Source organism: Neofelis nebulosa, chromosome 5 (genome assembly GCF_028018385.1).
Source record: "Neofelis nebulosa isolate mNeoNeb1 chromosome 5, mNeoNeb1.pri, whole genome shotgun sequence".
Classification (NCBI taxonomy): Eukaryota; Metazoa; Chordata; class Mammalia; order Carnivora; family Felidae; genus Neofelis; species Neofelis nebulosa.
The window spans coordinates 78,150,998-78,172,969 of record NC_080786.1 but is presented as its reverse complement, the minus strand read 5'-3'; the positions used below and the strand labels follow the sequence as shown (position 1 = coordinate 78,172,969).

The 21,972-nt window shown below is 39.9% G+C and overlaps 1 protein-coding gene across 10 annotated transcripts; it reads left to right on the top strand.

The window, feature by feature from the left end:
• The first annotated feature begins 306 nt into the window (after window positions 1-306).
• TBCCD1 (TBCC domain containing 1) lies at window positions 307-21,904 on the top strand. 10 transcript variants are annotated; one of them, XM_058730767.1, is made up of 9 exons: window positions 307-542; window positions 2,065-2,202; window positions 5,237-5,615; window positions 9,447-9,602; window positions 13,584-13,950; window positions 15,801-15,987; window positions 16,145-16,642; window positions 17,949-18,099; window positions 19,515-20,085. In XM_058730767.1, the coding sequence occupies exons 2-8, from the start codon at window positions 2,135-2,137 to the stop codon at window positions 18,076-18,078; spliced, it is 1,785 nt and encodes a 594-aa protein (XP_058586750.1). In that variant the 5' UTR covers window positions 307-542; window positions 2,065-2,134; the 3' UTR covers window positions 18,079-18,099; window positions 19,515-20,085. The 10 variants fall into 10 exon arrangements, with proteins under 10 accessions (XP_058586750.1, XP_058586751.1, XP_058586755.1 ...); XM_058730768.1 differs by lacking the exon at window positions 19,515-20,085 and adding an exon at window positions 18,252-19,492; XM_058730772.1 differs by lacking the exons at window positions 2,065-2,202; window positions 19,515-20,085 and adding exons at window positions 4,580-4,734; window positions 20,487-21,904 and having other exon boundaries at window positions 309-542.
• Window positions 21,905-21,972: the final 68 nt, after the last annotated feature.

Here is a 21,972-nt window from a genome sequence, read left to right as displayed (position 1 = left end):
TCAGCGCAGTACACTTCACCTCCGAGGAGGCGCGGGCGGCCAGTTAGGCTTCCGAATTGCAGCCGCAGCTCCGGGCCTATTAGAGGAGAAAACGTCAGAGGATCGCGCCGCCGCAGGAATCCGCTCAGGCCCGGTAGCGGCGAGTCGTAGAAATCTACGTAAAAAGGCGGTCGGGGCGAAACGATGCCAAGCGAGGGCACCCGAGGTATAGGAATTCCCCCCGCCCGCCTCCTCGGACTCTCTACCAATCACGAAGTTCCTCCTGCAGCACTGACCAATTGTGGGAGGGAAGGTTTACCTCGGTTACAAGTCTCGGAATTTCATTCATGTAGAGCTTTGAGCTGGATGCGGGAGCAGAGGGACTTTGGAGGAATGGGCGGAGACAATTACTCTACGCCAAACGTAGGGCGGACGAATTGCTTAGGAAAACTTATTTACCCTCTTCGAACAATCCCGGAAGAAAATTGCCTGGGTTTCACGGAGAAGAGGCTATGGAGGCAGACATACTTAGGTTCGGATTCGGCTTCCACCACTTCTTAGCGGTGAGAACATACCCCCTCCATACCCCCTCCCATACCCCCCCCCCAAGTCTAGCCTAAGCTTTATTTACAAACCTGAGGCAAAACATTTTACTGGCAATGTTGTGAAACTTTAAAGGGAGAAAAGCTGTAAACCGTCTAGCACAGCGTCTTGCACAGTAAACACGCAACGAATAACTAACATCACACTTATGAGAACTCTTTGATTCGCCCCACCTGCTTTTGTTCATCTGATTAATTGCACCACCACCTACTTGTTCACGACAAAATTGTAGGTGTCTACCTTGATTCCTCCCCTTGTGTCCCCTATCCAAATCTTTGCCTTTAAACTGTATCCTGAATCTTTTCCGCTCCTGTACATCTCCACTACCTCTCAGGGCCAAGTCACATCATCTCTCACTTGTCAAGGCCTCCTAAGTGGTTTTCCTGCCTCCACTCTTAATATTTTAGTATCTTGTGTTCACTCCTGACCCCCATCCCCATGATATTTTACAAACATATCAGATCCTGTCATTACCCTGCTCAAAAGCCCCGAATGGCTTTTCACTGCATTTAAAATAAAACCCCAACTCTTTATGATAGCTTGTAAAACTCTGTATATGTCACAAGAGAGCTGGAAAAAGAATTTTAAAGCTTAAGATGATCTGTACCTGCACCTAAGGAGTATACTCCTTACCATGTTCCAGCAAAACTGTTTTTTTTCTTTTTTAAATACACCAAACTTATTTCTCCCTAAGGCCTTTGTTCTAGCTTTTCTCTCTGCCTGAAGCACTCTTCCCTTAGTTCTTAACATGGGTGACTCCTTTTTCCACTCAAATCTGTTGGAATGTCACTACTTCAGAGAAGACTTCCTTGACCAACCAATCAAAAACAGCCCCTACTGAGTCCCTTACTCTTACACCATCCTATTTTTTTCCATCCCTATCCCCCACACTCACACAACTGGATGCCAGTTTCAAGACAGCACGAACCTGGACTCTTCTGTTCACACCTGAATAGAGCAGCACCTTAGAATGAAGCCTGCCACAGAGTAAAAGTTGCTTTGACTGCGATTTTCACATGATGGCTTATTCTTCAGTCCTCAGCTCAGATTCAGCATTGACCCCCCTACCTCTCCCTCCAAATTCATAGCACTTATTAATATCTGAAATTGTCCAATTTTTTCCTTAATACATATTATCTATTCTTCCTATTAAAATATACACTCCAAAAAAGGATCTTATCTATTTTGTTCACTGCTGTAGTCCTAGTGCCTAGCACTGTGCCAGACACACAGTTGTGCTCAATAATCATTGCTGTTGGAACAAAGGCATAAGAGATGACAGAATCTGTTCAAGGTAGTGGTGCAGCTTGAATTCTCACCCAGATCTGTTTGAATCCAAAGACCCTGTCTCCTGACTCATAGAGGGAAGAGGAAGATAAGGTTACTGCTTTCAGGAAAACGCCTAATAGGGGAGGCCACATCAAAGAGAAACTAAATTGCATTTTATCGCCTTATTTACTTTTGTATCTCCCACACCTATAGAGGCCATAAACAAACTAAGAAACCAGGAAATGGCTAAAAATCATTACGTGGAGGCTTCGAGGAAGGAGTGATGTCTTCTGTAGGGTGGAATCCAAAAAAGCTTCGTGAAGGCCCTAACGTGGCAGGACAGCTAACAAAGTTAAGGAGCTAATCCTGGGGGGTTGCTTCAGACGGCCTGGGTTTCTATCCTGGGAGCTCTCTTGCTGTGTGACCTTAGGGGTCTATTACTTAGACCTCTTTTACCTCTAGTTTACTTCTCAGTAAGTCAAGTGTACTTAACTTGAAGGGCTCTTGGGAAGACTGAGATAATAGCACATAAACGTGCTTTACACATTGCCGGCCCCTAGTAAACACTACAAACGTAAACTGTCATTGTTATATTACTGATCAAAGCGCGCTGACCTTACCAGCAGCTACTGGCTGACCTTGGTTGGGTGGAGCAATAAAAAATTTGCTACTTCCCTGCGTGGGGAGGCGCGGCACCAGAAAGCTGCCAGGCCTGGCTCCAGGTCCCAGCACCGGGGACTCTCGGCCTCAGCCGAGTTTTTCTCAGTCCGCGGGAGAACCTGGCGGCCGCTCTAGCTGCGTGGGCCTCCGGTTCTCTGTGGTGCGAGGCCTGGCGCCTGCGCAGTGGAGGAGGCGGTGGGCGAGGGGCTGGGCCGGGTGCGCGGGGCGCGGCGGCACGCGGAGGGTGCGGCGGAGCGGCCGTGCCTTCGCAGGTAACTGCGCGCGGGCCGGCGCCAGGGAGGGAGGGTGGGGAGGCTGCCCTGGAGATGGCCGGGTTTCGGGCCCGCCACGGGGCCTGTCGGCTGGGCCATCCCGGTTCCCAGAGTCCGGCCGGGGAGCTGGTGCGGCCCCGAACCCGGACAACATCGGAGGTGTCGGCGAAGCCCCCAGAGGACCTCTGTGGTCTCAGGCCGCTGTCCCCGCCTGAAAACCCCAACCCCAGCCCTCCCCGGGGCTGCTCTTGAGAGCCACAGAGCCCTTGTTTGTTTACGAATTTAGCCGTCTGGAGTCTCGCAGTTAAATGGAGAGTTCGTACCCTGGCGTTTGGTCGCACACGTCAGGAACAGGAGTTCAGTATCTCACAGAGCGGTCGCTTTCCGTTTTGGGGCGAACTGAGATCTTTCTCACGTTAACTCCGATCTCTTTTACTCAGAACAACGCTAAGCCATTCCCTTGTATGAAGCCAGCTGTCGTTTAGCCTCTCACACCCTTCTTTCCGGTTCATGCTCCCACATTCCTTTACCTGGCCCTTTGTGGCCTCACATCTAAGGCCACTCATTCTGGTAATCCTCTCCTGGATCCAATCCCGTTTTCGGAGATTCTTCCCAAACTGGGTTCCTAAAGTACATTTGTAAATAACACGGTTCTCAAGTCAGACAGACTTGAATTCTGATCCAGAACAGTGCCAACTTAAGAGTGTAAGTCCCTTGACTTCTCTAAGCCTCAGTGTTCTCATCTGAGAATGGGGACAATCATATTATCTCCAGGTGGTTGAGAGAACGAAAGGAGGTGAAAATGAAAAATATTTAGCGTGCTACCTCGCAGGTATTAAGCATTCGACTGATGTCAGTTATTTTTGGAGCAGATAGTTCCCCAAAGACGCATGCCTTTTTTGGAATGAAAGGCAAAATACAATTATAGCAATAAAACATTTTCCATCAGTCGTATTAAGGAAGGTTTTTTAAAGTGATATTTTTAATGCTGAGGATTGCTCAATGGTCAAGTGGTACCCCTTGGTCAAGTGATGATACAGTTTGATACAGTCATCTTGGAAAGCAATGGGAATATGTATCAGGAGCTTTAGAAATGCCATTTACTTCATTTCACAAATGCACATCTGAAAATTTTCCCGGAAATAATCATAGTGCAGAAAATACACAGAAAGACAGTAATATAGTATTAATTATAACATTTAAACTCTTCATTATTTTAATTGACGTATAGTTGATACACAGTGTATTAGTTTCAGTCGTACAACGTAGTGATTTGACAACTGTATACATTACAAAAATACCACAAGGGTGGGTGTCATCTGTCACCAAAGTTAGTACAGTATTATTGACTAGATTCCCCATGCTGTACTTTTTATCCTCGTGACTTATTTTATAACTGGAATTTTGTACCTCTTAATCCCCTTCACCCTTCACCTACATTTAAGCTTTTTTTTTTTATAGTGGAAAATTTTAACATACACAAAAGTAGAATAGGTAAATAGACCCCCATGTGCTCATCACCCCGCTTCAACAATGATCAGTATTTTGCGTGCCTTGTTTTTGTGAAAACTTTTAAACCTACTTAATGTCTGAAAATAGGAGAACAGGTGAATACATGCGGGTACATTTATTCAGAGTGACAGAATTGTATACATGGTATTATCGCACATTTGAAAATTCAAAAACTAACCTCCGGTCTGTGTAGAAAAAGAGATAGAAAGGAAACACAAGAGTATGTTAACTAGTTTCCCTTTGATGGTGGAACAGTGGATGATTTCTTCCCCTTCTGTTTTTAGCTAGAACTATCCCATAAAAATTGTATATTGTTAAAACCAAGAACCAACAAGCAAAATCTAAAAGCACTGCACCTGAACTAAGCACAAAGAATATGCCAGAACGGGTTCACTGTTACAGAGAATAAAGATGATCTATTTTTGCAGCCTATGCTCGTGTGAGTATTCATCTGCCTCATGTTAGTGCTTCATATTGAACTATATGTCAGTTAACACATCCAGAATTTTAACCTGCCATCCTCTATGTGTAAGTGATTTGACTTGGAAGTCTTATCCCCCTTATTCTGACTACCATTCCCCCTCAGGGCAGGCAAAGATGTCCTGTGAAGAGATGACTCATTTCTTCCTTTCCTGAGCAGGAACTCATACTTCATGCATTTACACTCTTCCTAAAACAACCACTTCAAACAATTCAAGGAAGATAATTTTGTTTCATCACATTTTTCTTGTTCAAATGGGTTGGAGTGAGATCTGACCAAGAATTCTGCTCTTGGTTGATGAACTAGATCTGCTTTTTAAACTGACCTAGTACATCTTAAAATAGTTAAGGGAGGGGTCACCTTAAAGAAACTGTGTAAGTGAAACAAAACAAAAAATCAAAAGAAAATGCATAAATGAGTTTTGTTCAAATCAGTCTGTGAAAAAACTTTTGTTTCGTAGGTATGCCAAGAAGTCTTTTCACACAGATGTCCTTAGAGATAATATGGATCAGTCCGGAGTTCTCCTCTGGGTGAAAGCAGAACCCTTTATAGTGGGTGCCTTGCAAGTCCCCCCTCCATCCAAGTTCAGTCTTCACTATCTCAGGAAGATATCCACCTATGTGCGAACCCGGGCCACAGAGGGGGCTTACCCACGCCTGTACTGGTCTACGTGGAGGCACATTGCATGTGGGAAGCTGCAGTTGGCCAAGGATCTGGCGTGGCTTTACTTTGAAATATTTGATAGTCTTGCAGTGAAGACACCAGAAGAGCGCCTGGAATGGTCCGAGCTTCTGTCCAACTGCATGTCTGAGGATGAAGTCGAAAAGCAAAGAAATCAGGTATAGATGTATATGTATGTGTATGTGTGTTTAATTGTTTTGAGAAAGAAACTATTTGTAAGTTTTGTACTAGCTGTGCAGTGTGTGGTTTTAGGTGAATGATCATTGTGATCCCAAAGTGCCTTTTTTTTTTTATTTTTAAACAGTTCCATTTGGGTGGTATTTAATGAATTAGCTCTTACTTAGCAATCCCTATTCACCTACTTCCAAAACATTACAAGAGCACAGCAAATGAAAGAAGCAAATACTTTCATTGACTTTAAAAATATTTTTAAGGTGAGGGGTAACCTGGGTGGCTCAGTCAGTTAAGCGTCCACCTCTTGATTCCCACTCAGGTCATGATGTCATGGTTTGTGAGATCGGACCCTGCACTGGGCTCATGCTGACAGTGTGGAGCCTGCTTGGGATTCTTTCTCCCTCCCTCTCTCTCGGGCCCTCCCTGACTTGAACACACGCATGCCCTATCTCTCTCAAAGAAAGTTAAAAATATTTTAAGGTGAGTCAGTGCTTATGAACCATTGATACATGGTTCATAAGGGCACCCGACAGTTTTTAAGTAAGCATCTGCTATGTGCTGGGATTCAAAGATGATTGGAATAGCATCTCTGCCCTCATGGAGCTCCTAGCGTAGTAGGGGAGGTTGGTGTGTGAAAAAGTGCTATTTGATAGTGTAGAATGTACAATAGTAAAAGTGTAACGTAAAGTGCAGAAATAGAATAGGGAAGAGAATGATTAGTTCCGGTAATCAGGAAAGACTTCACAGAGAAAGTATATTAATCAGAGTAGGCTCCTTATAGTAATAAGCAATCCTGGCATTTCCGTGGCTTGGTGCAGTTAACAGTTTATTTCTCCTTCAAGCAGCAGTATGCCACAGGGCATCCGGTTGGATGGATCTCTAGGCTGCTGTTGTCCGAGCAATAACTCAGGGATCTAGTCATCTGTCTTTTGGAACCACAATTATATTAGCTTTGCTGCAGTTAAAAACAAACAAAAATGAAATTCCAGTGGCTTACGGTAACAAAGGTTTGCTTCTTGCTTATTCTATGTGCAGCTTGTACTTTAGCTAGGCCTCTCTTCCAGGTGATGGCTTGACTCCCTGTGTCTCCTCATTTGGGGACCCAGGCCGAAGAAACATGTTCTGTGTTGGTCGTGCCTATTCTTAGGACAGAAGGGAAAAGCAGCAGAGCAGGAGAAAGCTCAGGATGCCTCTTAAAACTTTGGCTCTGATGTGACATAGACTGCAATGACTTTCATTCCATTGGCTAAAGCTTTGTCATATGTCCATGTCTAAAATCAGGAAGTTGGGGAGATAAACTACCTCACAGGAGGTAAAGAACTCCTATGGCCATGTATCGGACCCAAAAGCCTCCCGGAGGATGTGGAAATGAATAATTGCAGGCATGATACAATTTTTCCCAGCCATGTCCACTAGGGTCTCGGAGTCTTTTACTGCCATTTCTCTTGGGAGAGTTTTTGGGAGACTCAATAGTATATGTCAATCCACCCACATTCCATTGACTATAACTCAGTTATACCATGTCTAACTTCAAGAGAGGCTGGGAAATACTATGTAGTCGTGTGCCCAGGAAGAAAAGCAAAGGTATATTTAGTTAGTACTAGTCACTCTCTGCCACATGTCGTAATATCTAAACAGGGTTTTGGAAATTGAAAGAAATTGCAAGCAACCAAGAGATAAAGAACAGTATAGTTATTCGTTAATTAAACATTTATCGAGTGTCTACTATGTGTGAGGTACAGTAGTGGATGCTGGATACAGAGATGAATGAAACCTTCAAGAAGCTCCACATTTTTTGAGTGCTTATTATGTGCTATGTGCTATGGTAATTACTAGGAATAGAAAAATGAAAAAGACAAGGATCTTATAGTCTCTTGAATAGGAAAGTATATGAAGGAATAATGACAACATATAATTATTCAATGGAGGTATGTAGAAAATCAAGGAATTTTGCTGAGCATAAAAATGCCAGTCCCAAAAGGTTACATATTATATTTATATAACATTCTTGAAATGACAAAAATAGAGAACAGATAAGTGATTGTCAGGGATTAAGGAAGGGGTAGGTGTGGGAGGGGGAAGTAGGGAGTGAGTGTGGCTATAAAAGGGCAACGTGCAAGATCCTTGTGTTGATGGAAATGTTCTGTAACTTGGCTGCACCAACGTCAGTCGCCTGGTAGTGCTACTGTATTATGGCTTTGCAAGATGGGGAACTGAATACAGTGTACACGGGGTCTCTCTATCCTTACAACTGCATGTAATCTCAAATCTACAGTTATCTCAAAAAACTTGATTAAGAAAGTAAACGTTTAATAGGTAGATTCATGGGGTTCCATTGACAGTTGACAGAGTAGGTCTAGGTGATCCTGAGATTCTGTATTTTTAAGTTCTTAGGTAGAGTGATTTTCAGCTATACTATAGGTATAGTACCAGATGTGTTACTTTTTTGTGCCTCCTGTATGTGCATGGGAATGGATATCTGAGGATAATCATGAACTTCAAATCCTGGGCTTCAAACCAGACCCTTTTTCAAATACAAAATGATTTATAAACCTCTATCAGACCAGTGATATTTTTTTAAGTCACACACTCTTTGAAGAACTTGATGAAAACCTGAGTCCTACTCCCCTATAAAATGTACATACACCAAAAAATTACATACAGTTTCAAGTGTTGCATTGAGACCCTAAACTTTGTTGATGAGTCTGTGAGTCTTAGGTTAGACCAACCTCCAAATTTTGGTGAAATTTCCTTCTTCCTTTCTTCCATTAATTTATTTATTCAAATGACTAAAGTGTTTCCTTTTTTTTAATTGTAATTTTAAACTTTTGAAATAATAATATACTTTTTAAAAGTATGTACTTCATCTTTTCCACTTCATCAATTTTGGGAGAGAATGTCTACAGCCAAAGATGCTACATAGCTTTCCAAGAAGGTAGGTGACTTCAGTTTAATTGATTTTAGAAACTCCTGGGTATCAGAGACCTACATATCAAATGCTAGCAAGTTTCTACATTTTTGTTCTTAAGATCAGCAAACTGTTGGGGCGCCTGGGTGGCTCAGTCGGTTGGGCGTCCGACTTCGGCTCAGGTCACGATCTCACGGTCCGTGAGTTCGAGCCCCGCATCGGGCTCTGGGCTGATGGCTCAGAGCCTGGAGCCTGCTTCCAATTCTGTGTCTCCCTCTCTCTCTGCCCCTCCCCCGTTCATGCTCTGTCTCTGTCTCAAAAATAAATAAAAATAAAACGTTAAAAAAAAAAAATTTAAAAAAAAAATTAAAAAAAAAGATCAGCAAACTGTTGCGAATTTATTTTACTATATCTACTTAGTTGTAGAATAGGGACTGATGTGATTTTCTTTTTTTAAGTTTATTCTTTTATTTTGAGGGGGGTTGTGAGAGAGAGGGAGAGGGAGAGAGAGAGAGAGAGAGAATCTGTCAGTGCAGAGCCCCATGTGGGGCTCAATCTCACGAACCATGAGATCGTGACCTGAGCCAAAAATCAAGAGTCAGACACTTAGGGGCACCTGGGTGGCCCAGTCAGTTAAGCGTCCGACTTTGACTCAGGTCATGATCTCCTGGTTCATGGGTTCGAGTCCCACATTAGGCTCTGTACTGACAGTTCAGAGCCTGAAGCCTGCTTCAGATTCTGTGTCTCCCTCTCTCTCTGCCCCTCCCTCTGCTCATGCGCGCATGTGTGCTCTGTCTCTCAAAAATGAATAAACATTAAAAAAAAAGAGACACTTAACCAAATTAGCCATCCAGGTGTCCCTGGACTGGTGTGGTTTAAAGACATGTGTTCTTTTCTTCTTGGACAGCTTTCAGTGGACACCCTACAGTTTCTGCTCTTCTTATATATACAGCAGTTAAACAAGGTTTCCCTGAGGACATCTTTGATTGGAGAAGAGTGGCCTAGTCCCAGAAATAGATCTCAGTCTCCTGACTTGGCTGAAAAATCCAGTTGCCATAATAAGGTACTGTTTAAATTTTGGTCTCCTCTGAAAGGGAATTTGTGAGGAAGATGATTTGTCTTCATTAAAAATTGTGTTAGGATTACTTATATAAGCCAGTCATTTGCTGGCATGCTTGCTTTGTTTTGCTTTTTTCATTTCTTTTCCTTATTATAAAACAAAATAAATATTTTCAATCTTAGTCGAAATAGGTGATTTCTGCTCCTTTGGTGACACAAAAATTGCATGATTTGGGGGCAAACTATTCACTGTACTCTCATTAGAATTCTCAGTTTTGCAAATGTCAATGAATTTGAATCTACTTATTTGACTAAGGTAGGATAAATGAAAAGATGTAGTATTTGCAAAGTCTGTTGAGATCTACTGACGAAACTTCTGTAAAAATATCTTCTCATATGTTTAAATGATGTGCTTCAGTATGCTTAAGCTCAGCATGCTTATGTAATATTATATGATGTGATGACCCAGAAGTTAAATTTAACTGCCTCATGTTGTGAGTTTTAGAAATTGTGTTATTTCTTCTGTCTTTGTAAGGAAAACTGAAATGGTTTTACCTGTTTATGTAAAAGTATTCTAAAGAACTTTAAGGAAAACATAGACCTCAGTATTACTGCCATGTGCAGGTTCCTTAAAAATGTTCTGAGGCGCACACACACACACACACACACACACACACAAATTGTTCTGAGGCAAACAACAACAACAAAAACCTCTCTGATATTTGGTACTTTTATAATCTTTTTCGAGTAAATCTGGCCACCCTTATATTCCATGATGCTATTCCCTCCTAGTTCTGCTTTTAATTATTCCTTCTCACTCTTCTTCATGAGCTTCCCCCCCTGGCCCCAACAGGCTGCTTTTCCCCCCGGATTCTGCCTGGGGCCATTTTGTCTTCTCACTAGACATATTCTTTTTTTTTCCCCCCCCCCTCACACTAGACATATTCTTTAAACATAATTCTTCTCTTCCCATTACTCTATATATCTCAATGACTCCTGAGTTTGTCTGCATTTTAGATTCCCCTCTTCACGCAGATACCCTATCTATACCTTAATTTCAGAATGCCCAAGTCCAGATGTATTAGAAAGGCCAATAATTGTGTGCTCTTTCCACATGTATTTCCTGTTGAGTGGGTACCGTATAGAGACGGTGTTTTGAACCATCTGTAGTCTGTATTCAAATTGGCTCTGCCACTTGGTATCACATGATTTTAGGCAAGTTAGTTAACTTTTCTAGGCCTTGGCTTCTCTTCGGTAAGTGGGGATAATATTGCACATTTCTGGATGGCTGTGAGAATTCACTAATATAATAACATGAGACTTGTTTCATAGTAAGCGCCAGTAAATGGTGACTTAGTTTGTGCTGTAGCATGACCTTTCCCTACAACTGATTAGACCAGAGATGGACCCTTGACTAGAGTAACCCATTCATAGGTATGTATGTGAAATTGGTCTGATTGGAAATGATGACCTGGCCCCGTCAGTAGCCCCAGGAACTGAAGAAGTTACCAGTCTGTGAGGGGTGCTTGAGCTGGTGGCTCAGTTGACATTGGTACCAGAATGGCCACCATGTTCATGAGTGCCCTGGAGTTATGAGGGATTAGAAACTGAAGTAATCAGAGAAAAAGAGTAGAATGGAACAGACATGTAGAGACATTGGCCTCTGAGAAAGAACCAGGTTTAAGGTAGCCTTCCAGTTCCAGTTCTTATGAGGCCTACCTACACTTCAGTTTGGGAGATGACCACGTGTGCCTACAGTAAAATCTCCCTTTACTTAAATTAACGTATATTCTCTATGCCAGTGCAAGTTACCACCAGCTTCCAATGCTCACTCTCTCAGCACCTGTACCTAGTTATTTGTCAAGTCTTCCCGATTCTGCCTCCAAAATAACTCTAATTTAAAAATCTGTCCCTTTTCAGAAGACCTGGCTAGCTCAGTCAGTGGAGCATTCAACTCTTGATGTTAGGATTGTGAGTTCGAGCCCCACGTTGGGTATAGAGATTACTTAAGAAATAAAATCTTTAAAAAATATATATATATATATATATATGTGTGTGTGTGTGTGTGTGTGTATATATATATATATATATATATATATATATATATGTAAAATAAAACTCTGTCTCTTCCTCTTATATAGACCATAATGACATTTTGGAGGTGGGGGGACCTTGATTTCCATAATTAGATCCTACCTGGTCACTCTGCTTTTAATCTGCACCCCACCCACTACACTGGACTTTCTAAATGCAGAAGGATTATATCTGTCTCCTGCCAAAGCTGCCATCAATGAATTATCATTGTCACTGCCGTTTTCATCTTGTGCTCCATGGGGCCACCTCAGGGCCTACGATGGGTGAGGAGGATGCAATAAGGGAGATGAAGAGTAACAGCTCTGCTTTGACATTTTTTTTTTTTTTTAAGTATTTATTTAACTTATTTTGAGAGAAAGAGAACACACGCATGGGCACGAGTGGGGGAGGGGCAGAGAGAGAGAGAATCCCAAGCAGGCTCCGTGTTGTCAGCACAGAGCTTGATGCAGGGCCTGAATTCACAAACCATGAGGTCGTGACCTGAGCCAAAACCAAGAGTCAGATGCCTAACCAGTTGAGCCATCCAAGTGCCCCTAACATGTTCTTTGGTATCCAAATGAGAATTTATTAAAAAGAAAAAAGGGTACAGCTATTTAGAAAATAGCCCTAAAGTCCCTGGCACACAAAATAAAGCCCAGATGTTTTATTAGGGTTTCCTACAGGCCTTTCCTGATTGGTCCCTGCCTACTATTTTAACTTTACCTGACACTTCCCAGCATGCTTCCTAAATCCCACCCAGAACTTCCAGTTTTCTGAACACAACAGGTAATTTTATTCCTATGGGTCTTTGCATATGCTGTTCCCTAGGCCTAAGCCTTTTTTAAAAATATGTTTGCGTTAATTAAGAATCTGTTCAAACAGCACTCCACAATGATTGTTTTTCCCCAAGGGAGTTCCTTGTTCCTCTCATGCTCCTAGCATGTCTTCACATATCTCTGCCCTAGGTCTTATCTCACTGTGTAATAGTTGCTCGCTTATATTGTTTTTTCACTACATAGACTCTGAGTTCCTTGAGGACAAGACTATATCGTAGCCAATTTGCATAATTCATTAGTTAACACTGCTCATACCACATGAGAGATATTCACAAAATATCTGTCAAATGAATGAGCCAAGTCACTGAGACATCTGCCAACTCCAAGCTTATTCCAAAAGTTATAACTTGTCTTAAATCTAGCTACTGTAAGATCAGTTGCATTGTTTCATCCAGTGGAATTTGAAGTTCCTCCTGTAATATGAGAAGGTAAGTAGAGAAACCCAACATGGGACCCCTGGGTGGCTCGGTTGGTTGAGCATCCAATTTTTGGTTTCAGCTCAGGTCATTATCTCAGGTCCTGGGATTGAGCCCTGAGTCAGATTAAGATTCTTAAGGTTAAGATTCTGCCTAAGATTTTCCCTCTTTCCCTCTGCCGCTTCCCCTGCTGTCTCTCTCAAATAGACAAAATGACAAATAAAAATAAATAAAAAAAAGGAAACCCAGTGCTTCATCGAATGTTAGATCTGAAACCTAGAGTATTTACCAGCTCTGTGACCCTGGGTAAGATTCTTAACCTTTCTCTATCTCCGTTTCCTTATTTGTAAAGTGAGCATGGTAATGGCATCTTTTGCAAGATTGTTGCTAGGATTAAATATGTTAAGGTTTGTATAACACTTACTGGTTGGCACACACTAAGGATTAGCTGTTAGTATTACTTTTGAATTAGCCAAAGAAGGCAGAGAATCTGTTTATACCTATCACATATATTTAAAAAATCTTTATGAGGTGTACATTGCTACCTTAAATGCTTTTTAGGAGATGAGGCAAAATATAAATACAAAACAATTAAAATACAACACTTTCAGGTCTTGTAGAATCTCTTTGTTAAGTGTGCTTTATTTTGATATTTTTTAGAACTGGAATGATTACAGTCACCAAGCATTTGTCTATGATCATCTGTCAGACCTCCTTGAGCTGCTTTTAGATCCAGAACAACTCACTGCATCATTTCATTCGACCCATAGTAGTCTCGTCTCTCGAGAAGCTGTTGTGGCCCTCAGCTTTCTGATTGAAGGTACAGTGAGTGGAGCCAGGAAGATATATCCACTTCATGAACTTGCACTGTGGCAACCACTACATGCAGAAAGTGGCTTCTCAAGGCTCTCTAAGACCTTTTCTTTCTACAAGCTGGAAGCCTGGCTGAGAACCTGTTTGACTGGGAATCCATTTGGTACATCTGCCTGCCTCAAGTCTGGAAAGAAATTGGCTTGGGCTCACCAAGGTATTTTTCAGTATTTTCATCTATATTAAAAATTGGATGACAAGTGAAGGAAGTGTGTGTTTTCTGGTGTATTAATAGTCCTACATCTTTTGTAGAAGACCTGAAAAATATTGCTACTATAAGAGAGAAGAAAAGGGAACATTTCTCTTTTGTCTATGACTTTTTCCTGTCAAGGCAGCAAGAGTCAGAGAGTTGATTTGTGATCCTGGATCGTTGTGGTTACAGTTAACAGCAATTCCATCTTGGGTCAGTCCTCTCTTTCTCTGCTCTTCTTTATTCAGACTCTTTCTCCCTTGCCCTCTCACATGCTCCTTTGCTTAAGGCTTTCCTGTTTTCCATGCACCACAGCAGCATTTGGCCTTTCCACGGTTACAGCGTCAGACAATTGGTGTAGAGATGGGGTCCTATCTAGGCACACAGACAGAAACAGATTAGATTTTTCTAAATTGGAAAACTCAAGTTACAGTAAAGAAAATCCTGGCCTTGGTCACATCAAATACCTATTCCTGACAGTCCAGGATAGGTTCAGGTGCCGCATGACTTCTGGCCCAGGTAGAAGTTTTAAGAGAAGGGGGCTCAGATGGAAGTTTAAAAAGAAGTAGGTGCCTATACTGAGGCAAATTGCAGGCAAAATTAATGAAAAAAAAAACCCCAAACTAGAATATACTCCCACAATCTCTGAATTTCAAAGATAAAGGAAAAAATAGGCTCCATGTAATTAAAAAAATGAGTTTTGTATCAAATTTTTATAATGCCAAAAAACAAAACGATTGAGCAACATATACAGAATCTTGAGTGAAAAGATTGTGATCCACGAATTCCGTGTCTAACCAAGCTATTGCTCTAGAGGAGGTCAAAGACTTCCAGATGTCTAAGGGTGCCATAAATATATAGGACATATTACATAAATTTTTGATGTTGATAAAAGAATATAGGCTCAAGCAGTTGTTTAGATGTTAACAGTAGTCACTAGTAGGAAAAAGAGGATATCTAATCTCTTAGGATTATACCGAAATGTTAATGGTGGTGGATAACAAGATCACAAATAATTTTTATCTTCTTTTGCCACTATTTAAAATTTTTCTACAATAACCATGTGTTACTTATTTAATAAAAGGAAGCAGTAAGTTGTTTTTTTTGTTTTGTTTTTAAAAAAGAAGAATCACATACTCCTGTGACCTCTTCCTATTTGGCCAGTATTCATTTATCTACAAGGGTATCCTGATGGCTTGCAGGGAAGCACAGTCTGAGAAGCCAGTCACTCGATGGCGAGACTGTGTTAGGAGGGTAACAACTCCTGCACAGATGTTTTAAGTGTCCGTGTGTGTGAGGCACTGTGTGTGGAAGGAAAATATGCTCTCAGTCACTAATGATCTAGGGATTAAAGACCTGAATCCAAATAGAATTCATGGAATACTGTGGTAAGTAGCTGAGGAGGGGATTGAAATTAGTATTATGGCAATTTAAAGAGATTATTTCAGGACTGGGATGATAAATTGAGTCAACTTGGAGAAGATATTTGAGTTATTTGAGTTGGGCCAGTTCTGTCACTTTCTGGCCATGTGAATTTAGGTGTATTACTTGAATGGTTACACATGAAACAAACCTTAGATCTGTAGGCAATCTTGAATGGATTATAGGTTTCAAAAAATTTATGAAATATCGCAAACGTACTGGGAAACACAGAGAACAGTATAGCAAACACCTCCCTACCCAAAGCCCAGATCTAACATTTTCCCAAACCTTGTATGTATCTAATTTTAGACCCGTATACACACATAGACATATGTAACCTCATATGGTTGTTTTCTTTGATTTGAAACTATCTCATTTATATTTTTCTTACCTAGTTGAAGGGACGACCAAAAGAGCTAAGATTGCTTGTAATAGTCATGTGGCCCCTAGGATGCACCGCATGGTGGTGATGAGCCAGGTTTACAAGCAGACCTTGGCCAAGAGCTCAGATACTCTGGTGGGGGCACACGTAAAGATTCATCGTTGCCACGAATCTTTTATATATCTGCTGTCTCCCTTACGGTAAGCACAGTCTCCACAGTGTTCTGATATTCTGACGTTTTCTTTGGACTAGGACTGATCGTCCTAGTCCTCTGATTTTGCTATCAGAGAATAGTTTTGTAGCACAATATTCACTTATTCTCACTGGGGAATTCACCTGATTTTTTTCACATTACAGATCTGTGACCATTGAGAAGTGCAGGAATAGCACATTTGTCTTGGGCCCCGTACAGACTGCTCTTCACCTCCACAGCTGTGACAACATTAAAGTCATTGCTGCCTGCCACCGTTTGTCCATCTCTTCCACGGCAGGTTGCGTCTTTCACATTCTGACGCCTACACGCCCACTTATTCTCTCTGGAAACCAGACAGTAACTTTGGCCCCTTTTCACACCCATTATCCAATGCTGGAGGATCACATGGCCAGGACCGGCCTTGCTACAGTGCCTAACTATTGGGATAATCCAATGATTGTGTGCAGAGAGAGCAGCGACACAAGTGTCTTCCGACTCTTGCCACCTTGTGAATTCTATGTATTTATTATCCCCTTTGAAATGGAAGGGGATACGACAGAGATACCTGGGGGGCTTCCATATGCATATCAGAAAGCACTGCGTCAAAGAGAGCAGAAGATACAAATCTGGCAGAAAACTGTGAAGGAGGCTCGTTTGACAAAGTAAGTGTTTTCTAGAGGAAGAATTTGCCTTATATAAAATTCCACGGGAAAATTAATCTGTACATGTTTACAGCGTGGTAAAGTAATCAGAAAGATAGAGGGTGTCTTTTAAGGTCCCTATTCCAGGCTGTTTGGTTGGGAGATGGGAGCACTTAGAGGCCCAAGAATTAGACTCACTTCTTTTCAGAAGCTTAAGTTTGTTGACAGATAAAGGACTCTATAAATGAAAGGTCATGTATAGACTATGCCATATAATCCAATACTTGAATGAATCAGCTTAGTTTTTAATTTACTTCTCCACACTCTATCGGTGGTTCTCAACCTTGGCTGTGTGTTAAGGTCATCCAAGGGGCTTGCTAGAAATCAGATTTCCTGGCATCCACCACAGACCGACTCTCTAGGGGTGGATTCCTAATGCTGCTCCAAGGACTGATGCTAGTTTTGGTCAAAGTTTTCCCTAATCTGCCGTAAAATGTGAAAAATAAGCATAGTGTTTTAAAACAAAGCTAAATTTCATCCATTTAAAATGTTGTCTTTTATTCTGGAATTATAACCATCCTAAACTTGGGGCGCTAAAATATCTTATTTTTAAATTACATGCTGTGATAGTAGATGATTATGGTTTATTATGTTCACCACAAAATTTTATTTCAAGGTACTAGTCTTTGAACTCTGGAAGCCAGGGACTCACTGTATGGTTAACAGAGTTTCAAAAAATGTGGCATGGGTAGTCAGGGAAGATTTATGGAGGAAGTAAGAATTTGTGTTGGATCTGGAAGAATGAGCACCATTTGGATAGAAGCTGAGGAGTGTGCAGAATACTTTTATATATACTGTATTGTATCTGACCAATATACATATATATATATAAATATATTTATATATATATTTATATATATATATTTATATATATATTTATATATATATTTATATATATATATTTATATATATATATATTTATATATATATTTATATATATATATATTTATATATATATTTATATATATATATTTATATATATATTTATATATATATATTTATATATATATTTATATATATATATATTTATATATATATTTATATATATATTTATATATATATTTATAAATATATATATATATATATATATATTTTTTTTTTTTTTGGTGGTGGTAGTGCTCCAATGTACAGAACTCAATAGAGCAGTTATTTGGATAACTAGACACAATTTAATGTCTATCCCATTAAAGCGTTTTACAATCACCTGGAGGAAAATGAACGGGAACCAGTGTTCTTACATTATTTTTGCTCGTGACGGCACTTTTAGGGATCAGAGGAAGCAGTTCCAGGTACTCGTGGAGAACAAGTTTTATGAGTGGCTGATTAATACAGGACATCGCCAACAGCTGGACAGTCTGGTGCCCCCTGCCGCAGGCTCCAAACAAGCAGCAGGATAAGACTCCTACGTGGAAACACTGGTGGGCATTAGAACAAATTATCTTGGGAAAATCTTAGAAGCATGCCAAAAAAACTGTACAGAATATTAGGTTACTGGCCACTGCCACTTTTCCCCCATCGCTCCCACCAGCATATACAGACTTGACATACCCATATTGACTGCATTTTACAGTGAGAAGACCAACCAAAATATTCCAAGTGGAGCCTATGGAATACTGGGCAAATATAATGGGCAAGTTTTACTCTTTTTGCTTCTTGCCAATACAGGTTGTACTTCCAAAGATACTACTTTCCCCATTCATAGCTTTTCTAACCTTTCTAACACATCTTTCATCTTTCCCATCACCCTACACGCAAATCAATTAAGTCAGCGAATTTTTGTTAGTGGCACCTATGAACATTAATAAATTACCAGAATTAATCCAAACGAAGATTTGAATACTGAAGGAGCGTGGATACAGATAAATTTACCAGAACTTAATTTAATCCAAATATAAAATACTCTTTTTAAAATAGAAATTAATTTGCTTTTCTCTATTTTTGAAGTATTTTTAAAGACTAATAACAGAAAAACAGACGGAAGATGTCAATAAATAGTGCACAGAAAAATACAAACACAAAGATACTCACTTTTATTTGTAAGTAATTTAAGAGACTTTTTTCCTCTATTGGATTGACAAGGATCCAAAGGTGGTATACAACACTAGAAAGACATTTCATTTACCACTGGAAAACGTGGACATTTGTGCAAACTTTTGGGGGGATAGTTTGACAAAATAAAAATTCTAAATGCGCACAATCTCTGACTTGGCAAGTTCACTTCTTAGAATTTACCAATTTAACAATTTCACTGATTAGAATTTATTTTACAGATATATTCATTTATGTAAAGATCTTTTTTAAAAATAAGTTCATTACAGCATTGTTTGAAATAGCTGCAGACTGGAAAACAACCCAGATGCTTTCCAGTAGAGGGCCGGTGCCTAATGAATTGGTTCATCCATGTTCTAGAATGCATCTTTAAAAAGAATGAGGTATAGGGCACCTGGGTGGTTCAGTCAGTTAAGTGTCCGACTCTTGATCTCAGCTCAGGTCTTGATCTCGGGGTCGTGAGTTCAAGTCCCACATTGAGCTCCAAGCTGGGCATGGCACTTACTTAAGGAAAAAAAGAAAAAGAATAAGGTATATCTGTGGGTGCTGATACTGAATCATCTCTAAACTGGGGGGTTGGAGCGGTGAAGGCAGAAGAGGAGGAGTAAAATATTGCCTTGTGTGTTTTCAAAAAAGAAAGGGATTATCACACATGGTTATGTGCTAATTACATGCCTTAAAAACTTCTGAAAGGGTTTAAAGAAATTACTGAAAGTGTTGTCTTTGAGGAACAAGGCTAGACGTCTAGGGTGAAAGAAAACATTCTTAATTTTTTTTCATATAGAATTCACATACCGTGAAATTCACCTTTTTAAAGTAAAGGATTCAGTGGCTTTTATTAATACAGTCACAAGTTTGTGCAACTTTCATCCAGAACATCTTCATCACCGTGAATATAGACCCCGTACACGTTAACAGGCACTCCTTATTCCTCCACCTCCAGTATCTTCTCTCTTCTCCAGTCCCTGGCAACCAGTAAGCTACTTTTTGTCTCTTGATTTGTCAACTCTGGACATTTCCTGTAAATGGAATCCTACAACGTGTGACCTCTGTGCCTGGCATCTCTCACTTAACATCGTGATCTTAGGGTCATCTGTGTTGTAGGATGTGTCAGTAGGTCATTCCTTTTTGTGGCTGGATAATATTCCAGTGTCTAGATAAACACAGTGAGGTCTGTCTGTTTATCATTCGATCTGAGATTTGAGGCATTTCCCTTCTCAATTGTTTTCAAGTTTATTGTGAATGGTGCTATGTTCCTTTTGTGCACAAGTGTTTTTGTGCATGTGTGTTTTCGGTTCTCTGGTACACACCTAGGAGTAGAATTGCAAGGTCATAGGTTAACCTTTTTAGAAGCTGCTGAACTGTTTTCCAAAACTGCAAAAACTTACTCTTTATTGTCTATATGTTGTTTGCATTTTGAAGTATTAAAAGAATTTTATAGTATTTAATAAATGCTGAGATTAAGAATTGGAAATCTGATAAAATTCCCATTTCCTTTGGAAAGAAGAAGGTAAATCTTAGTTTAGACTAATCCCTATAGACAGCCACTTTTTCATGTTTGTATATGATTGTCTTTTCTATTAGGAACTAATATGACCCTCAGAAGAATATAATTAACCTTAAACCTTATGTATCTTATCACTCTAAACTGTCGTCTGACCTTGATTTATATGATTTTATAAATGCAAGTTTTTTCTTATGTGCACAAAGGCAACAGAAAATTAAGTTATTAATATTTTTCTTTTGTTATCTTCAGGGCTCTGGAAACAGGAGGATGAATGGACGATGGTACATGTCTTGAAACTAAACTGGGAAGATGCTTTTGCTGCTTAAGAGATATTGGGGCTTTTTCCTTCCTATTTAAGACCATTCCTTGATTTCCATTCCACACTCATATGTTATTGCTTATGTTGAATTTTAGACGAACTTCCATCATATAAACATTGTTTATAGAACATCAGGAAGCTCATCTTTGTGTTGCCAAAATGAAGGAGTTGATGAAGGCAGTTTCATCGTATTTACGTTAATATTAAAGTGATGGAGTGTAGATTTGCAAGTAAACTTCACATTTTAATTTGTATGACGAAAGGGTCTCATCCTTTCTAGAGTTAAATAAGAGTTTTATAGTTCTGTGTAACTATTTGAAAGGAAATTGCTACTCCTTTTAAAAAATAATTGGAATGAAAGTATAGTTTGTTGGTGTATAAGTATAGCAGAGATAGTTTTATACAAAGATATTTTAGTCCTTAAAAGTATGAAGCAATGAAATTGTGTAAAACCCCTATTTTTCATTTTGTGCTTCCAGGTTTCAATAAGCAAACTCTAAAAAGTAATTTTCTCCTCTTGAGAAAAAGATAGAGCTTTACTTTCAATTTTAGAAAAGGTTTTATGGGGGAGGAAAGAGTTTTTCCTCCATCCTTCTAGGTTCTTTTGGCTAGTTGACTAATTAAATTGACATCAGACATATTAACAGGAGGAAAACAATTTTAATTACATATCTATGGGAGCCTCCTAAGGACAGGAGCCCCAGGAATAAGTCAGGCGGTTATGGCTACTGTGCCACCCTGAGCTAAGGACTGGGTGGGATGTGGGCCTGAGGGGGGGACTTCTCAGGATAAAAAGAGCAGATGTGTGGTGGTTAGATGTTTGTCTTGTCCTACAGATGAGTCATTTAGATTAAAAGTTCTCTCTGGTAGTAGCTCCCATTCTGGGCCAGGCCCCCTGTCTCAATTATTTTAGATAGTTAAGGGAGAGGAAAAGTTTTTCTTGAATCTGCAGGGTCTTGTTTGCCTTCAGCTCCAAATAATCTACATGCTAAAGTAGCACATTTTGGGGTCATGCATTCTGCTCCCTTGCAATTCCCAATGTCATTCTTTGATATGATATCAAAATAAAGTTTACATTTGATTGGGAAGGCTATATTCTTTAAGATAAAGGAAAATAATTATTAAATTATTAAATAATTATTAAATTATTACGTGAATCTGCTGATAAACATTGTTTCGTATGCTCACTGGTCATTAAACTAGTAATTGTATTAAAAAAGGGCTTGATCTTTTCTTTCTAAAGTGGAAATTAACCCTCAGAATGTGTGTTAATTCTAATTGAGGTTCATGGTTTTTATTTTAAGATGGAATTCAAGAGAGAATTCAATAAAGAAACACTGGAGTTTTGGACGTGTGTTTTGGAAATTATTGGTTAGTGAAATTCATGATATTAGATACTTTCTTTCCAGTTTATCA